This window comes from Narcine bancroftii, chromosome 3, assembly GCF_036971445.1.
Source record: "Narcine bancroftii isolate sNarBan1 chromosome 3, sNarBan1.hap1, whole genome shotgun sequence".
Taxonomy (NCBI): Eukaryota; Metazoa; Chordata; class Chondrichthyes; order Torpediniformes; family Narcinidae; genus Narcine; species Narcine bancroftii.
Window position 1 is genome coordinate 233,267,265 of NC_091471.1, and position 19,664 is coordinate 233,286,928.

The 19,664-nt window shown below is 48.5% G+C and overlaps 1 protein-coding gene across 2 annotated transcripts; it reads left to right on the forward strand.

Moving 5' to 3' along the window:
- The first annotated feature begins 382 nt into the window (after nt 1-382).
- josd2 (Josephin domain containing 2) lies at nt 383-12,878 on the forward strand. 2 transcript variants are annotated; one of them, XM_069926981.1, is made up of 4 exons: nt 383-738; nt 9,876-10,001; nt 10,445-10,639; nt 11,403-12,878. In XM_069926981.1, exons 1-4 carry the CDS (start codon nt 608-610, stop codon nt 11,503-11,505), a joined length of 555 nt encoding a protein of 184 aa, XP_069783082.1. In that variant the 5' UTR covers nt 383-607; the 3' UTR covers nt 11,506-12,878. The 2 variants fall into 2 exon arrangements, with proteins under 2 accessions (XP_069783082.1, XP_069783083.1); XM_069926982.1 differs by having other exon boundaries at nt 387-738; nt 11,406-12,878.
- The last annotated feature ends 6,786 nt before the right edge of the window (nt 12,879-19,664 follow it).

Consider the following 19,664-nt stretch of genomic DNA (forward strand, 5'->3'; position numbering starts at 1 on the left):
AGTTACCCGCACTCCAGGAACTGAGTTACTGGGAAAGGTAAAACAGGTTGGGACTTTATTCCCTGGAACGTAGAAAAATGAGGGGAGAGAGGAAGTTACCTGGACTCCAGGAACTGAGTTCCAGGGAAAGGTTAAACAGGTTGGGACTTTATTCCCCGGAGTGCAGAATTAGGGGAGATTTGACTGAAGGAGAGACAAGTGACGTGAGACTATCCATTGCGGCTGCGCGATGGACGGAACACCGGCTGCGCAGAGCAAAGGGAGCCCTCTGTCCACCGAGGTTGCGCGGCCAAGGGCGTTCCGGGTCCCGATTTACTGTGGCTGCGCGGCGGAAGGGGAGTGCCCGACTCCGATCCACTGCGTCTGCACAGGATGACAGTACTGCCGACCGCCCAGCCCACTGCGGCTGAGCAGGTCGGAAGAAGCGCCGGCACCCGACCCACTGCGACTGCGCGGCGCAGAAGGCGACCCGATCGAAGGTGGCGCTGCCAGTCACCTCATCGCATCATCTCTCAGCGGCCGACGGAGGAGGAGTGAACGGACGTGTTCCCGGTCTTAGCGAGGGGTTGTGGGGCGGGGGGTGGGAAGGAAAGGAGGCCCGACCGCCATGACAGAACAACCAGCCCGTCCACTGTACCACGAGCGCCAACGGCTGGAGCTGTGCGCCGCGCATGCGCTGAACAATATACTTCAGCGCCACGCCTTCGGCAAGGAGGAGATGGACAGCCTGTGCCGCCGGTAACCTGGCAACAGCGTGGTGGGTGACAATGGGAGGTGGGAGGAGGGCCAATAGTAAGTGGCAACCAATGACACAAGAGAAAGGTGGAGAGATAGGGTCAGCGGGAGTGGATGGTCTCCTCCCCCTCTCTCCCCCCCTCCCTCTCTCTCCCTTCCCCTTTTCCCCCCTCTCTCTCCCCTCCCCTTTTCCCCCTCTCTCTCCCCTCCTCTTCCGTTTCCCTTTCCCCCTCTCTCCCCTCCCGTTTCCCCCTCCCCCTTCCCCCCCTCTCTACCCCCTTTCCTCCTTTCTCTCCTCCTCCCCCTTTCCCCTCCTTTCTCTCGCCTCACATCCAGGAGATTTTTGATGGCGCTCAGCTGAAGTATAATTCCAGTTAAGAGCAAGGACACTAAAAGTTAGGGACAGCCGGCCTGGGATAACTCAGGATGTCAAGGAAGGCAATAAACCAAAAGCTCGAGCAGACAAAGTCACCAAGAGCAGTGGGGAACTAGAAGATTGGGAAAACTTTAAAAAGCAATAATGAGCCTCGAAATGAACCATAAGGTGAGGAAAGGTAGAAGATGAAAAAGATTAGCACACAGTCTAAAAAGTTTCTATAATTATAGAAACATAGAAGATAGGAGCAGGAGTAGGTCATTCGGCCCTTCGAGCCTGCTCCGCCATTCAATGAGATCATGGCTGATCTTAAAGTTCAGTACCCCGTCCCTGCCTTCTCTCTGTAACCCCTAATTCCCTTATACTGAAGAAATAGATCTAATTCCCTCTTAAATATATTCAATGAACCTGCCTCTACTGCCCTCTGTGGCAATGAATTCCACAGATTCACCACTATCTGGGTAAAGAAATTCCTCCTCATCTCAGTCCTAAATGGTTTGCCTATTATCCTCAAACCATGGCCCCGGGTTCTGGACTCCCCCACCATTGGAAACATCCCTTCTGCATCCATTCTGTCCAGTCCTGCCGGAATTTTATATGTCTCTGAGATCCCCTCTCAATTTTCTAAACTCCAGTGAGTACAATCCCAAATTGCACAATCTTTCCTCATAAGTCATTCCTGCCATTCCAGGTATCAGCCTGGTGAATCGCCTCTGCACTCCCTCCATTGCAAGAACATCCTTCCTCAGATAAGGTGACCAAAACTGCACACAATACTCCAGGTGTGGTCTGACCAAGGCTCTGTACAGCTGCAGTAAGGTATCCTTGTTCCTATACTCAAACCCTCTTGAAATGAAGGCCAACCTACCATTTGCCTTTTTAACCGCCTGCTGTACCTGCATGCTTGCCTTCAGTGACTGGTGCACAAGAACCCCTAGGTCTCTCTGCACTTCCCCATCTCCCAATCTAATGCCATTCAAATAGTAATGTGCCCTCCGGTTTGTATTACTAAAGTGGATAACCTCACATTTATCCACATTGTAGTGCATTTGCCATGTATCTGCCCAGGCTGAAGTGAAGACTGGCCTGAGGAAGATGAGAAGGGGCAATTGATATTAGGTATTGAGGAAATGGCTGAGGGTTTGAATGACTATTATGTGTCAGTCTTCACAGTGGAGCACTCGTCAAACATGCCAAAGACAGATGAGGACGTGGATGCATTAACTATCACTGAAGATGTTGTACTGAGCAAATCTGAGGGTTTAAGGACAGATAAATCCCCTGTTCCTGATGGAATGCATCCCAGGGCGCTGAAAGAATGGTTTGACATCATCAACTCGTTGATCTATCTCCCTCCTGAACGCTTCCTCATTGCCATCTGTGATTCTGCTGGCAATGCTGGTGTCATTGGTGAACTTGTAGATAGCATTGGAATTGTGCTGGTGTATAATGAGTAGAACAGTGGGTTAAGCACACATCTTGGGGTGTGCCTGTGTTGATAGTGAGGAGGAGATGTTGCTTCCAATTCATACTGACTGTGGTCTTCAATTTAAAATTTTAAAATTGAAATACAGCCATTATGGCCTGTGGGCCCTTGCTGCCCAAGGACACCCAATTAGCCTCCAACCCCCCCCCCACCCGTTGAGCTTTGAAAAGCGGGAGGAAACCGGTGCCCCTTGTGGGGGCCCTTGCAGCTAGGAAACTGGGCCAGTAAATGGCTGGTAGAGTTTAATGCAGATCAGTGTGAGGTGCTGCACTTTGGAAGAGTGAATCAGGGTAGGACGTACACAATAAATGGCACGTCATTGAAGAGTGCAGAGGTGCAGGGAGATCTGGGAATACAGATACATTGTTCCCTGAAGGTGGTGTCGCTGGTAGTCAGGGAGTCTAGGAGACATGGGGAGAGCGTACTGGCTCCTTACCGACAGTGTGGTATTGGAACCCCTCCCCCCCGGTCCCGATCGGTCACCTGCCACACCACGCCCACCGTGCAGCCCCCATCGTCCAATGAGGAGGTCATGGGCCCAGTTGCAGAGAGGGTGTGCGGAGGCCCAGGGTTTGGAGCTTCTTGACCAGCACTGACAGAATAATGGAGTTGAAGTCCGAGCAGTAGGCAGGTGAAGATCAGCAGTAGGTGTGAGCTGCTGTTTTTCACAGCTGGGTGGAGAATTAATGATGCTGCGTCTGCTGGTGACCAATTTTGACAATAGGTAATTTGCAGTCAGTCCAGATCTTGGCTTGGGTAATTTTAAAAAAAAATTGTTTTCTTATATAAATATACATAATAAATATCAAATTAAAGAACATAAAAAAACAAAACAACCCTACCCCCCTCCGTCCCTTTTCAAAATTTAGATCCACACAGACCATCAGGGCTCACATTTATGTTGACCATAAAAATTCTCAATGGGAAAGTCACATGCATTTTTTACTACAGCAGCATCTATTATTGTCCTTTTTATTATATTAGTTATAATTCAACCCCAAAGAACATTACAGCATAGAAAAATAGGCCATTCAACCCTTCTGGTCTGTGCTGACCAATAAAACTAGCTTGTCCCACTGACCTGCGCTTATTCCATAACCCTCCAGACCTCTCATCTCTATTTGATCCCATTTGTTTTTAAAACACAAGACTGAATCTGCATTTACTACATCAGATGGCAGCTCATTCCACACTCCCACTACTCTCTGAGTGAAAAACCTTCCCCTAATATTCCTCTATACCTCTCCCCTTCAGCCTAAAGCTCTTTAGTATTGATCTCTCCCCCTCCCTCTCTCCCCACCTTTTCCCTCCCCCTCTTTCTCCCCTCCCTCTCCCCCACCCTCTTTCTCCTCCACTCACCCTTTCCCCTTCCTCCCTCCATCTAAGTTGAAACATTCTACTCACATCTACTCAGCCTACATCCCTCATAATCTTATAAACCTCCATCATCTTCCCTCATCCTTTGTTCCAAAAGGAGTATAGTCCCACCCTGTTTAATCTTTCCCGGTAACTCAACTCCTGAAGACCTGGCAACATCTTCGTAAATCTTCTCTGCACTCTTTCAATCTTATTGACATCTTTCCTCCTGCTGGGTGACCAGAACTGCACATAATATTCTAATTGTGACCTCACCAATGACTTGAATAACTTCAACATAACATTCCAACTCCTAGACTCCCTGACTACCAGTGACGCCACCTTCAGGGAACAATGTATCTGTATTCCCAGATCTCCCTGCACCTCCGCACTCCTCAATGGCGAGCCATTTATTGTGTACGTCCTACCCTGATTCACTCTTCCAAAGTGCAGCACCTCACACTGATCGGCATTAAACTCTACCAGCCATTTACTGGCCCAGTTTCCTAGCTGGTCCAGGTCCGTCTGCAAGCTTCCTCACAGTCCACGACCGCCTCCTATCTCTGTGAAATCAGCATCAGCACATTATCATCTAGGTCATTTACATAGATAACAAACAATAATGGTCCCAACACCAATCCCTGAGGCATTCCACTTAACACAGACCTCCAGTCTGAGAAGCAACCACTCTCTGTTTTCTTCCACCAAGCCAATTTCGAATCCAGTTTGCAACCTCTCTATGTATACCTAGTGTCCTAATTTTCTGAACCAACCTCTCATGTGGAACCTTATAAAAGGCCTTACCAAAGTCCATATAGACAACATCCATAGCCTTTCCCTCATCAACCTTCTTGGTAACTTCTTCAAAAAACTCTACAAGGTTTGTTAAACATGACCTATCCCCTGCACAAATCCATGCTGACTGTCCTTAATCATCTGATGACAGTCCAAACATCTGTATATCCTATCTCTCAGAACTCCTTCAAATAATTTACATACTACCTGTGCTGACATCAGGCTCACTGGCCTATAATTCCCTGATTTACTCTTGGAGCCCTTCTGAAACAGTGACAACATGAGCCATCCTCCAATCCTCCGGAGCTCTCTAGGGGATCCTACCTCTCACACCTCCTTAGGGTGCTGATATCACCCAGAGAGAGAGAGAGGTATTAGGTGAGGATCACTCTGATTTGCATTGGATTTGAATATGCTGATTTGCCTTTGAACTGTGCATATACATCACACACTATTTGAATATTCACGAATATCCAAAAACTGCATAAAATTGCCTAGATTATTTTTATTCCAAAGCCGTTGCATGGCAGCGTCCAATAAATGACTCCCTTTGGACACCAGATGATGCCACAATTTGCATATGATTTAAATTGTCATATTCTCAGGAGCCAGGGCAGGTCACTGGCTAATCTTTCTCAATGCCAGTTTACCCAAATTAGTGAGATTATCGTTCTTTGCAAATCTTCTCGCCTTCTGCAGTGCAGACAGAAAATAAAAGCTTTCTCGCATGCAAGTTCTCCGAAAAAACTTTATCTGAAATAGTCCAGGTCCCGACCATTTCAGATAATCAGAGTTGCACTGTATGTCATATTTGTTCTTTAAGTTACGTGTAATTTTTTTTCCATAGGTATGTAACTAATCATCTCAGCAGTCCATCGTGCTATCCGTAGAGGGGAGTCGGATTTCCAAAACCTTTCTTAGCCACTGCTAAGGCTATTTTAAACAAATGAAATTTAGTTCATTTATAGCTTACTTCAATGAAGTGGCCCAAAAGATAAAGCTCCAGCTTGCGCGGGAAGGCCACCCCTGTTATCCTTGTTAGTATTTCAGAAATATCCTGCCAGAAAGGTCTCACCTTCACACATGGCCGCGTAGCATGTAAAAAAAAATTCCTATTTCTGTCCCACACCTAAAACGCATCTCCGATTTTGATTTATGTGGCATGAGATATAATTGATGTAGAAAATTACATTACATGAATCCATATCTTATAATTGATGTCATGGTATCCTAACACCAATCAGACCAACATCTTTCCATTATCGCAACACTTGGATCCCCACCCATCTCTCTCTCTCGCGATCTCTGGTTTCGCAATTTCATTCTGGAGAGCATAGTATCTCTTGGTTGTAAATTTAAATGTGTTCCCCAGCCAAATCATGCATTCCCTCTCACTAATTTCAGATGGGGCCAAACTTGGACCCCCCCATCTTTCTCTTAGAACAAAATCTCCACCCTGCTACTACTTTTCCCAAGTTTTCATTCTTTCCTGAGCTTTCCGTGAACATTTCAATAAAATTTCCTTTTCTGAAATAAATACAAGATGGTTTTTTAAAAAAAACACAACTTTTACCTCGTTCCATTGTAAACATTCTTCATAGTCTTTGGCAGCCTAAGCCTCGCAGGAAGTCTTCCACCCCACTCTTAGTCTCGAAAAATCACCGATTACCTTCTGCTACTTTGACCCTCAGAGTCACGGGGTAGATCGTCGAATATTTCAAGTTTTTTACATCGTCAAACCTCCTTTGCTTAATCAAAGTTGGGCTAAAAGCTTGGAAAAGAGCACTTTTTCATGGTCAGTCTTGGGCAGGCCATTACTTTGCTCAGGGTGTTCTAGTGCTGCTCCCAGAATGGTCTCCTGTTCCTGGTAACTCAGAAGTCTTACCAGGACTGTTCGTGGTCACTGATTGCCGGCTTTCCTGGGTCTGGTGAGCCCTTTCAATATGCAATTTTTGTCTGAATTTGTATTCTCCCATCACTTGCGGGATCCATGTTTCAAAGGAATTCACCGGATCTCTTCCCTTGATTTCTTCTTTCAGTCCGATAATTTAGGCATTGTTCCGTCTGCTAAAATTCTCCATGTGGTCGACCTTGTCTGGCCGACTTCCATTGCTTCCTTTGGCAAAGCTTTTTAGCTTATCTTGTGTTTTTACCAAGTCCTCCTCTGCTGGGGTCATTCTTTCTCTTTAAGTCTTCAATGATCCCTTTAATTTCAGTCATCCTGTCAGCCTCATCTCTCATTACATTTTTGCCGCCGCAGATCGGTTGCTCGACTTTTCCATCTTCTCCAGGATAACATTCAGTTCTTGTCCCGACTCCCCAGCTCTGCCGGGGTCCAGTGATCCCGGGGCTACTCTTGCCCTGCTCCCTTTCGGGGTTTCACTCAACGTTCCTGGCTGAGTAGAAAACTTCCTCGATTTTTGTTCTCGGCTGTCTTGGCTTCTTAGTAGTAATTTTGTCCATCTTTTTGTGAAAAAAAATCTTAATTTTAAGATTTTAATCATCTTTCCCCCCCCCCCCCCCATCATTCAAAATAGGTAGAGTAATTTGAGATAAAAATGTATCAATCTTATTTTCACCATGTACTGATTCGGATTGATATAATTCAAAATAAAATTCCCTGAATACATCATTTATATCTTGTGGTTTATATGTAATAGTCCCTGAAGATTTTCTAACTGCATTAGCGACTCCATATCAATGGTCCTCAACCTTTTTCTTTCCACACACAGGAATCCCTCTACCATCGGTCCTCTGTGATTAGTAAGGGATTCCTTAAGGTGGTCTGTGGGTGGGAAGAAAATGTTTGAAAACCACAGTTTTAATTGTCCCTCATTGACTCGTGATGTGCCCAGTGTCATAACTCCAAAGGAAATGGGTCAATGACCATTTTTCTCAAGCAAAATATTTCAGTCACAATTGGGTCCAGAGCAGTGGCTCTCAAAGTCCCCTTCCCACCCACAGACCACCTTAAGCAACCCCTTACTAATCACAGAGCACCTATGGCAGAGGGATTACTGAAAGTGGTCTGTGAGTGGGAAGGAAAAGGTTGAGAATCACTGTTCTAGATGTTGGTTCAGCTTTCAATCGCCATGCTAACACTTTATGAGCTCTTTCTTTCAATTCATACCTGTTTAGTTCTTTGAATTTATTTTTCTGTTCTATAAGTCTGGATAGTATTATATTGAATTTTTTATTAATTTTTTTTTCAGAAGGATTATTTTGTCGATCTTTTTCTAATTTACTTATGCCCTGTTCTAATTGATTTGTCTCTATTATTAGATTCCTTTGTAGCTGGCTGCTACAAGCTATGGGCCTACAGAGCCTATAGCACAGGAGACGTTAGAGCTACATGCACGTTAGCTCAGAAAGAACACACTGTTCCCAGAAAGAATGACACAAACTCCAGTTGGGTGTAGTTAACACACTCAGCTCTACTAAGTGCTTTTATTCTCAAGCTGAGGGGCGTGGTCAAAGCCCTCATAGCACTGATTGGGGTGTTTGTGATCCGCTTTCCCTGGTAGGACAGTTAAGGTCTTTTTGTCTGTGGCCAATTGGAGGGCAGTGCTGTGGGCCTCGTGCAACCTGCTGGATCATTGCATTCCTTCATCTTCTGAGGCCCTGTGGGGGAGCTGCGAAGGGCCGCCACACCTTTTTAAGTTTGACCTCTTATATATGCTTTTAATGCATTCCATATTTATTATCTATTGAATTAAAATGAACTTTTAAAATAATTGAATTTGCTTTCTTATAAAATCACAAAAATCTGCTCTTTTTAATAATGCAGTATTAAATCTACATTTATAGGGTATATTTCCTTCCTCTAAAGTTGAACATATCAATAAATGTGTCGAATGATCAGAAACTATTCCTGCTTTATACTCAACTTTTAGTAATCCTTCCTTGTAACTGTGCCGAGAATTTTTTTAAATATCTATTCTCGAATAAGAATTATGTCTATGCAAATAAAGAGAATATTCTCTTTTTCTAGGATTCAACTTTCGCCAAAAAGCAACTAAATTTAATTAAACTTAACATTGCCTTCGCCGCTTTAGCTCTTATTACCATTTTAGTTGATTTATCCAATAATGGATCAAGACAACCATCTTTTTGATACTCTTCACGGACAGCTCAATCAAAACACGTCTGTAAGTCCTACAGACATCCATGCCCTGCTTAGGTACATGTTTAGGTACATGCCTCTCAAAGAATTTCCTCACAGTAGATGTTAGTCCTATGGGGCAATATTCATTGAGGCAGCTCACCGCTCTTCTTGAGCACCGAGATGATACCCGTTTGAAGCAGGTGAGAACCTCTGACAGAAGCAAATAGTTGGGAATGCTTGCGCATGAATCACAAAGGGTTGGTGTGCAGGTGCTGCAGGTCAAGAAGGCAAATGGGATGCTGACCTTCATTGCCAGAAGGATTGAGCTTAGAGCAGGGAGGTTGTGCTGTAACAGTGCAAGGTACTGGTGAGGCCATATCTGGAGTGCCGTGGGCACTTCTGGTCTGAGGAAGGACATACTGGCTTTGGAGGCGATGCTTAGGGGGTTCACCAGTTTGATTCTAGCGATAAAGGGGTTAGCCTATGAGGAGAGATCGAGTCGTCTGGGGCTGTACTCACTGGAATTTAGAAAAACGAGAAATTTATAAAATTATGAAAGGCATCAATAAGATGGAGGTAGTTAAGTTGTTCCCATTGGTCGGGGGGGGGGGGGTGGGGAGACCAGAACTAGGGGGTGCAGCCTCAAGATCCAAGGTCATAGATTCAGGACAGAGATGAGGAGGAACTACTTTTCCCAGAGGGTGGTGAAGCAGTGGAGGCGATCTCAGTAAATAGATTTAAGACAAATTTGGATAGATTTTTACATAATTTGGGGAATTAAGGGATGTGGGGAAAAGGCAGGTAGGTGGAGATGAGCCGATCATCAGATCAGCCATGATCTCATTGAGTGAAAGAGCAGGCTCGACGGGCCAGATGGCCTACTATTCCTATTCCTGATGTTCTTATGTTCTGATATTCTCTCTCCCCCTCCCCTCTCTCCCCATCTTTTTCTCCGCTCTCTCTCTCTCTCTCTCCTCTCTTTCTCTCTGCCCACCTCCCCCCTCTCTCCTCCCCACCCACAGACTGTCCCCAGACACCTTCGTCAACCCCCACCGTAGCCTCCTGGGCACGGGTAACTATGATGTGAACGTGCTGATGGCCGCACTCCTGACCGAAGGCCTCACTGCCGTGTGGTGGGACAAACGCAGGTATCCCAACCACCCCCCCCCAAACCTCCCCCTCAAGGAATTCCCCTCGTCCCCAGGGGCAACTTGCCTGTGCTCTTCAATGGCCCTGCTTCAGCGAGCAATCCCTTGTCCCACTGAACCCCATGCCAGCCACACTCCACTGAACCCTCGACCCCACCCCCCTAAGGAACACCTACGCTCCCCTTCTCGCCCAGGAATGCCCTTTTCTAACAGGCCCTCTCTCTTTTTATTCCCTTCTCCCAACCCTGACCCCTTCCCACATGATGAATGATACCCAACCTCTCCCTCTCTCCCCCATTCTTTTCACCTCTCTCTCTCACCCCTTCCCCTTTCTTGCCCTCCCCCCCTCTCTCACCTTCCTCTCCCCTCTACATTTCCACCCTTCCCCTTTTCTCCCCCTTTCTCTCTTCCCCCTCCACCCCCCCTCCTTGTCCGTCCTGCAGGTCCCTGGAGAGACTGGCCCTGAGCAGGGTTGAGGGCTTCATCATGAACATCCCATCCAACGTCAACCTGGGGCCACTCAGCTTGCCCCTGCGCCGTCAACATTGGGTGGCCATTCGGGCCGTCGATGGCATCTACTACAATCTTGACTCCAAGCTCAAAGCTCCGAAGGGGATTGGGGGAGAGGCAGAACTCTGGTGAGCAGGGGGTGGGAGGGAGTGATGACCTTGGGGAGGTGGGCAGGGGCTGAAGACACCTCCCTGACTCTGTAACCCCCCTTTTGCTCCCAATCCCTCTGTTCAAACCCCCCCTCCCTGTCTCTGTAACTCCCTCTGCTCCCCGTCCTCCTGTTCAAATCCCCCTCCTTCTCTGTAACCCCTCCACTCCCTATCCCCTGTTCAAACCCCCCTCCATCTCTGTAAGACCCATTCACTCCCTGTCCCCTGTTCAAACCCCCCTCCATCTCTGTAAGCCCTATTCACTCCCTGTCCCCTGTTCAAACCCCCCTCCCTGTCTCTGTAACCCCCTTTTGCTCCCCATCCCCTTGTTCAAACCCCCCTCCCTGTCTCTGTAACTCCCTCTGCTCCCCGTCCTCCTGTTCAAATCCCCCTCCGTCTCTGTAAACTCCTCCACTCCCCGTCCCCTGTTCAAACCCCCCTCCCTGTCCCTGTCACCCCCTCCACTCCCCGTCCCCCTGTTCAAACCCCCCCCCTCCGTTCAATCCCCCCTCCCTGTCTCTGTAAGCCCCTCTGCCCCTCTTCCTCCTGTGTGAACTCCCTCCCTGTCTCTGTAACCCCTTCCTATCCCCCTTCTGTTCACACCCCTTCTCGCTACCTCCCCCTCCCTTTGCGTGTGCTCTCTTGTATGTGTTTCTGCAGTTTGTTCAAATGTCTGCCATTGGCCTGCTCTGGGTCCTCTCCTCGTTACGTCTCAGTGACCGTGACGTGTTCCTTGTCCCAGCAGGACATTTCTCACTGAGCACCTCTTGCAGTCGTCCTGCCAGCTGCTGTTGGTGGTGCAAAGGGATGTGGAGGCGGACGGGAGCTGGCTGACCTCTGCCTGAAGATCAGGATCGCTCCGGGGCACAATGGGGTGAGGGAATGATGGAGGAGAGAGGGGTGGTAAGGAGAGAGAGGGAGGAGAGAAGAAGAGAGAGGGGCAGGAGAGGGAGGGAGGAGGGAGAAGCAGGAGAGAGGGAGGGGAGAGGGGGATGTGAGGAAGGGAGGAGGGGGAGGGATGGAGGAAGAGGGAGGGATTGGGGAGAGAATGAGGTTGAGGGAAGGAGTGAGTGGAGGAAGTTACGAAGGAGAGTGGGAGAGGAGGAATAAGAAAGAAGGATGAGGGATAGAGGAGGAAGATGGGAGAGAGGAGAAAGGGAGGGGGAGTGCTAGATAGGAGTGAATATGAGGGGAAAAGGGACTGAGTTAACGAGGGAAAGGGCAGAAGAGGAAATGAGAGAAAGATTGTGGAAGGATGTAACAGTGTGAGAGGGTTTGTATGGGGGAAGAGGAGTGAGGGTGGGTAGTGAGTGGGTGAGAGAGAGTCATTAGAATGGGTGAGAGAGGGAGGAGAGAGAAAGAGAGAGAATGGGTGGGTGGGAGAGAGGGAATATGAGACTGGACATGAGAGAGGGAATGAGAGGTAGGAGAGAGGGGAAGTGAGCAAGGTGGATGGGAGAGGAGAGGGGGAGGAAAGGGAGTAGAGTGAGGGGAGGAGGGGGAGAGAGTGAGGGGGGTGTGGGGAGGAGGAGAGTGGGAGGAGAGGGGATGAAGGAGGAGAGTGGTGGAGAAGGGGTGGACAGAGAGGTAGGTGAGGGAGGTGGGAGAAAGTGAGGGGGAAGGGTGGCCCAGGGGCAGGTGAGGGAGATGGGAGAGAATGAGGGAGTGGAGGAGGAAAGGGGGAGGGGTGGCAGAGGGGCAGATGAGAGAGAGAGGGGAGGAGAGTGGGTGGAGGAAAGGAGAGGGGGTGGAGAGGGGCAGGTGAGGAAGGTGGGAGAGAGTGAGCAGGGTGAGGGGAGATGGGTAGGACAGGGGAAGGAGTGGCAGGTCGGGGGGAGAAGGAGAAAGATGGGAGCGAGTAAGGGAAGGGAGAGAAAAGGGACAGACCAGGGGATAGAGTGATGTGGAGCTTTCCCAGCCCACCATGGGCACGGGAAGTATTCAGGCCACAAGAGTCAGGAGAGCTCTATGGGATCCTCCCTTTCACACCTCCTTAAGGTGCTGGTGCCAACCAGAGAGAGAGGTATTGGGTGAGGATCACTTTAATTTGCATTGGATTTGAATATGGTGATTAGCCTTTGAACTGTGCATATACATTACACATTATTTGAATATTCATGAATATCCAAAAAAAAAGCTGCATAAAATTGCCTATATTATTTTTATTCCAAAGCCATTGCATGTCAGCATCCAATAAACTGACTCCCTTTGGACACCATGTGATGCTACAATTTGCATATAATTTAAATAGTCAAATTCTCAGGAGCCAGGGCAGGTTACTGGCTAATCTTTCTCAATGCCAGTTTACCCAAATTAGTGAGATTATCGTTCTTTGAAAATCTTATTGCCTTCTGCAGTGCAGACAGAAAATAAAAGCTTTATCGCATGTAAGTCTGTCGGTGGATTTTGTCGGCGGTGGCAGGTCCAGAGGGAAGAGAGGGTTGACGGCTCACTGTCTACAGAGGTGGTCATCCTTCCTTGGGGGGGGGGGGGGGGGAAGGAGAATCGTGAGGGGGGAGGATGAGGGGAAGGGGGGCATTTGGGGGAAGGACATAGGCTCTTCTCCATCGACCTGCCTTTTCCCCAGATCCCTTAATTCCCCTACTGTGTAGAAATCTATCCAACCTTGTCTTAAATCTATTTACTAAGGTCGTTTCCATGGCTTCAATGGGCAGCGAATTCCACAGATCCATGGCCCTCTGGGAAAAGCAGTTCCTCCTCATCTCTGTCCTAAATCTACTGCCCTGAATCTTGAGGCTTTATTCCCCAAGTTCTGGTTTCCCCTTCCACTGGAAACAACTTACCTACCTCTATCTTATCTAGGGCTTTCATAATTTTTATGTTTCTATAAGATCCCCTCTAATTCTTCTAAATTCTAGTGAGTACAGCCCTGGATGACTCAATCTCTCTTCATTGGCTAACCATAGGGTTGGCTTAGTGTTTAGCACAATGCCTTTATAGCGCCAGTGATCGGGACCAGACCGGGGTTCAAATCCCAAGCTGTCTGTCAGGTGTTTGTATGTCTCCTTGTGTCTGCGTGGGCTTTCTCCGGTGGTGGGGGATCCGGTTTCCTCCCATCCTTCAAGTTTAGGTTAATGAGGTGTAAATTGGGTGGCATGGACTTGTAGGGCTGAATTCCTGTTACACTGCTCTATGACTAAATTTTTAAAATTGTCATTATCCTTAAATGAGCCCCTGATTGAGTTTGTTGAAGAGGAGTCTGATGGTGGAGTGGTAGCAGCTGTTCCTGAACCTGGTGGGACGAGTCTTGTGGCGCCTATACCTCTTTCCTGAAGACAGCAGCGAGAACAGAGCATGTGCTTGAAAGTGGGGGTCCTCGATGATCGCTGCTGCTCTCTGACAGCAGCGTTCCCCGTAGATGTTCTTGATGGTGAAGAGGGGTTTTGCTTGTGCTGAGTCCACTACCTTTTGCAGTTGAGGGGATTATTGGTATCCCCATGATGCACCTGGTCAGCACACTTTCCGCCACAGAATCCGAATTTATTGTCGGGAACAAGACACAAAATTCTTCATTTTGTGGCAGGATCACAGGGCAAACATTCATCTAAACCACCTGACAAAATAAATAAAAATAGTTGCAAGAAAAAGTCAATGTCAAGCAGTGTCTTTGGTTCATGGATCATTCAGGAATCTGATGGCAGCGGGGAAGAAGCTGTCCTTGTGCCGCTGAGTGCTCGTCTTCAGGCTCCTGGACCTTTCCCCCGATGGTTGCAGAGTGAAGCGGGCCTGGCCTGGGGGGGTGGAAGGGTCTTTGAGGATAGAGGCTGCTTTTTTAAGACCCCGTCTCATGTCGGCGTCCTCGATGGAGTAAAGTCTGGTGCCCGAGATATCGCAGGCTGAGTGAACGACCCTCTGGAGTTTATTCTTGTCCTGAGAGTTGGCGCCTCCATACCAGGCAGCGATCCAACCAGCCAGAATGCTCAATGTGGTTCACCTGTTGACGTTTACGAGAGTCTTTGGTGATGGACCGAATCTGTAGAAATTGGCCGGGGTTCTGGTGTCATAGCAAACTCCTGAGGAATCTTTCCTAGACCCAACACACTATCTTGGGAGATAGTGACTCTCAGGTACTTAAATTTTCTAAGCCTCTCCAGACCAAAGGGCCTACTTCTGTGTTGTAGCATTCGCTGGTTGCAATGAGGAGGAACTTCTCCCCCAAGCCAGTGACTTGTGAGGAACACAAACACTTTTAATAGCTTACAATCGATGATCGATAGACATAATGGTCTTCAGGTGAATCTGAGGTATGGCAGGGAAACCAGGATTTATATTGGGGTGGGTGGGGGAGAAGCCGGGCATCAGAACAATACATAGACAGTGAATTCTAGTTCTCTGCATTCACCCCTTCCTTCAGATTTGAGCCCGTAGGTGATAAACAGAGACCATTCACTAAAAGAACTAAACTTTACAAATATTTACAAGTCTGTCAGGAGGTCTGGTAATTCTGGTTGAGCGCTTCAGTACCTGAAGACTTTGGGCTTCCTGAACTTCCTGTACCTGCTGTGGTAGAGGGTCAGTGGGTCTTGAAGGCTCCGGCTCTGGTCGTGGGATGGATTGAACCACTTCCTGAGTAGTGTCCTCCGGGGACCCTGAGTGGGGTACTTGGTAGTTCCTGGCTCGTTTGAGGCATCAGACCCTCAGCTCTGGCGGGTGCCAGGTCTCTGATCAGGACGGTGTCAGGGTTCGCCACATAGGCACATGTTGGGTTGGCGTGCAGGAGGTGCACCCTCTCGATCAGGGGGTCTATCTTGCTCCTCCTCACATGCTTTTTCAGCAGGAGCGGCCCCGGTGCCCTTAGCCAAGCATGGAGGGTGGTCCCGGACGTGGATTTCCTCTGGAATGTAAACATGAGCTTGTGAGAAGTTGCATTGGTCGCTGTACAGAGGAGTAACCCTATGGAGTGGAGTGCCATGGGTAGAACTTCTTGCCACCGTGAGTCTGGAAGGACTTTGGACTGGAGAGCCAATTTCATGGAGAGCCAATTTCATGGCCTTCCTACCGTCACATTCTCTTTTTCAACTTGTCCATTCCCCCGGGGATTGTAGCTAGTCGTCCTGCTTGAGGCAATGCCTCTTACGAGCAGGTACTGGTGTAGCTCTTCGCTCATAAATGATGAGCCCTGGTCGCTATGGATATAGCTGGGATACCTGAACATGGTTGAAATAGAGTGCAAGGCCCTGATGACTGTAGTGGTGGTCATGTCTGGGCAGGGGATGGCGAACGGAAACGTGAGTACTCGTCAATGACATTGAGAAATGACACCTTTCCATTGCTGGAAGGGAGGAGACCCTTGAAATCGTCACTGAGTCGTTCGAAGGGATGAGGTGCTTTTATCAGGTGCGCTTTGTTGGAGCGGTAGAAGTATGGCTTGCACTCCACGCAGACCTGACAGGACCTGATCATGTCCCTGATGTCCTCAATGGAGTAGGGCCAGTTGTGTGCCTTGATGAAATGAGCCATGTGGGTGATGCCCAGGTGGCAAAGCTCATTGTGCAGTGACTGCAACTGGCCAGTGTGTACAGGGGCACAGCTTCCTCTTGACGGCATCTGGGGATTCATTGAGAGTATCTGGTCTGTCTACTATGTCGTAATTATAGGTGGAGTGTTCGATCTTTCACCTGGCCATCTTATCATTGTTTATTTTACCCCTTTTTGCATTATGAAACATAACTGCCACCAATTGCTGGTCGGTGAGCAGTGTATATTTTCTGCTGGCCAGGCAATGCCTCCAGTGCCTGATGGGCTCTACAATGGCTTGATCCTCTTTCTCCACAGATGGGTTCTGAAGCTTGCGCCTTGAAGGGTGTGGGAGAAAAAGACAATTGGCCTGCCTGCCTGGTTAAGGATAGTGGCCAGAGCTACATCAGAGGCATTCCTTTCCACCTGGAAGGGTGCGTTCTCATCCACCGTGGCCTTTGCGATGTAGCTCCGAACATAGTCGAAAGCTGCCTGGGTTTCGGCCGATAATGGGAAGAAGGTGGACTTTAAGGTGGTGAGCGGACCTTATCTGTGTAGTGAGGGATCCACTGGGCGTAGTAGGAGAAGCCAAGGCCTTCATGGCCTTCAGGATGGGAGGTCAAACGGGGTGCATATGATCAGGGTCAGGGCCAATGACACCATTCTCCACCACATAGCCCAGGATCGCCAGACATTTCATCCAGAACTTGCATTTACTGGAATTGAATGTGTGGTTCAGAGCCTCGAGGTTGGTGTCATGGTCTTCCAAAATGTCCACAAATGTTGATATTGTCGAGGTCAGGGAAGGTGGCCTTCAACCCGTACTCATCGACCACTTTGTCCATCTGTCTCTGGAAGACCGAGACCCCATTGGTGATACCAAAAGGGACCCTCCAGAACTGATAGAGCCACCTGTCTGCCTCAAATGCTGTGTAGGGATGGTCCTCAGAAAGGCTCGGTAAATGATGATATGCAGGTTTCAGGTCGATGGTTGAATAGACCCGGTACTGTGCAATTTCATTTACCATGTCCGAAATTCGAGGGAGGGGGTACACATCCTGGAGTGTGAAATGATTAATTATTTGGCTGTAGCCAATCACTAGCCTGGACTTTTCTTCCCCTTTCACGACTCCCACCTGGGCTCTCCATGGGCTGTGGCTGAGCTCAATTATCTTTTCTCTGAACAGTCGCTGTGTCTCGGCTTTGATAAATTCCCGAGCCCCCGCACTGTATCATCTGCTCTTGGTGGCTATCGGTTTGCAATCAGGAGTCAGGTTCAGAAACAGTGCAGGAGGGGGAGAAATCAATATTTTGGGTGGAGAGACCGCTTGTGGCGTCCTCACCGTAATTGGACCAGAGAACTCCATGGTTACACTTTTAAGGTGACACAGGAAGTCCAGGCCCAGCCACACAGGAGCCCACAAATCCTTCAGTACATACAATCGGAACTTACAAAACTCCCCCCCGCCCCTTTACAGTTAGTTGGACTATACAATACCTCTGGATCATCACAGAGTGTGAGTGCGATGGTAGGTAAATATGATAGTCCGTCGGGTACACTCTTAAATTGTACTACAGAGTTATTGCCGAGTTTATAAAGCTCTCCATGGAGTCAAGTTCTACCAAGCATTAGTCAACTGTCTGCTTATCCCTCACCTCCACTGTCGAGTTATTCAACGTGAGGTATTGCCTGATTCAGGATGGCCGATGCCAGTGCCCTCTTTGGGTTCCTCTTGGCCCTGCAGACCTTCACCCAGTACCCTCACTTATTGCATCCTGCGCACATGGAGTCCTTTGCAGGGCATCGGGTGTGGGGTTGCTGTGCCTGTCCACAGAAGTATCATCCCCGGTCATGTGTAGCTGCAGCGGTCGGTGCTGGGACTGCGGGGGTCACTGGCGCCCCAACAACCTGGTCTTCTGATAGGGCGCTGCTTTCGCCCGTGAGGTCGACACCTCCCATTTGGGCCTGTTCGAGTGCTTTTGCCAGCTTCAGGATGTTGGCCAAGTCTTTCTTCCCCAACTCCAGCAGTCGTTGCCTCACGTACCTCGACCTCACTCCTGCCACAAGGGTGTCCCGGATCTGTTCCTCCTCTCTCACCCGGGCCGTGACCATTTCGTAGTGGCACTTTCTAGTCAGGGCCCACAGTCCAAGGACATAGTCGTCCAGCGACTCACCCCGATGCTGCCGACGTTGAGAGAGCCAGTATCTCGCCAGGACCTCATTCTGGGGCCTCATGTAGTGGGCCTTCAAGCCTTCTGTGGCTGACTCGTAGGTAGCACAGTCTCTGATGACAGCAAACCCTTTGGGGCCGATAAGATAGAAGTCCCAATCTCCAGAGACCATCTGAGTTGAAGATGTGGGGCCATCAGGTAGGACTGGAAGTACTCCAGCCAGGAGGTGAATTCCTCCAGGGTTCAGGGGACAGAGGGTCGACCTGGAGCATGCCTGGCTTCACAGGGCTTCCATCCTGTTTCAAAGTTAAGCTATTAAAATTGTTACGTGACTGACTGCACTCAGAGACAAGTGTGAAGTACCACATTTTTAATAGCTTACAATCAATGGCCGGTAGACACAATGGTCCTCAGGTGAATCTGAGGTAAGGTGGGAAAACCAAGGTTTATATTGGGGTAGGTGAGGGTGGAGCCAGCCATCAGAACCATACATTGACAGTGAATTTCAGTTTCATAATTGTTGCATAAAATTGTATGGTACCAATCTATATCTGACATTGATAAATGAATCCATATTTTCAGAGCACAATTTTGACCAATATTGTTCTTCCCCAGGTCTATCTGTGACCTTTCCCTTGATTTATGCAAGCTCGGTTTCGGGCTCTCCCTTATAACTGTATAACCATTACAGCACAGAAACAGGCCAGTTTGACCCTTCTCGTCCACGCCGAACATCTCCCACCTAATCCCATTGATCTGCACCCGGCCCATCACCCTCTTCCGTCCATTGGCCGATCCAACTTTTCCTTACATGTTAAAATCGAGCCCGCGTCGACGTCTTTGGTCGGAAGCTCATTCCCCACTCCCATTGCCCTCGGAGTGAAGAAGTTCCCCCTGGAGCTTCCCCCAAAACCAGTGGTTCTCAACCTTTCTCTTTCCACTCACAGTCCACTTTAAGTCATCCCGACGCCATTGGTGCTCTGTGGTCAGTAAAGGATTGCTTAAGGTGGGATGTGAGTGGGCAGGGAAGGTCAAGAACCACTGCTCTAGACCCAATTGTTACTGAAATATTTGGCTTGAGAAAAATTGTCATTGGCGCATTTCCTTTGGAGTTCTGAAATCGGACACATTACGGGTCAATGAGGGTCGATTAAAACAGGGTTTTGAAACTTTCTTTCCACCCACAGACCACCTTAAGCAATCCCTTACGGCATAGGGAATATTTAAAGTGGTCTGTGAGTGGAAAGAAAAAAGGTTGAGAACCACTGTCTTAGATCTAAATTTACTTGTGATCCCCTTTCGAAGACCAGACTTTAGGTATTTTCATGCAGTCAAAAAGCCTGACTGTGAAGGT

Bases quoted from the DNA above. Each gene is read 5' to 3' on its own strand.
- josd2 (XM_069926981.1), top strand. From the start codon at position 608: ATGACAGAACAACCAGCCCGTCCACTGTACCACGAGCGCCAACGGCTG. The intron at 739-9,875 runs GTAACCTGGCAA...CCCCACCCACAG, and splicing joins ATGGACAGCCTGTGCCGCCG to ACTGTCCCCAGACACCTTCG. The intron at 10,002-10,444 runs GTATCCCAACCA...TCCGTCCTGCAG, and splicing joins GTGTGGTGGGACAAACGCAG to GTCCCTGGAGAGACTGGCCC.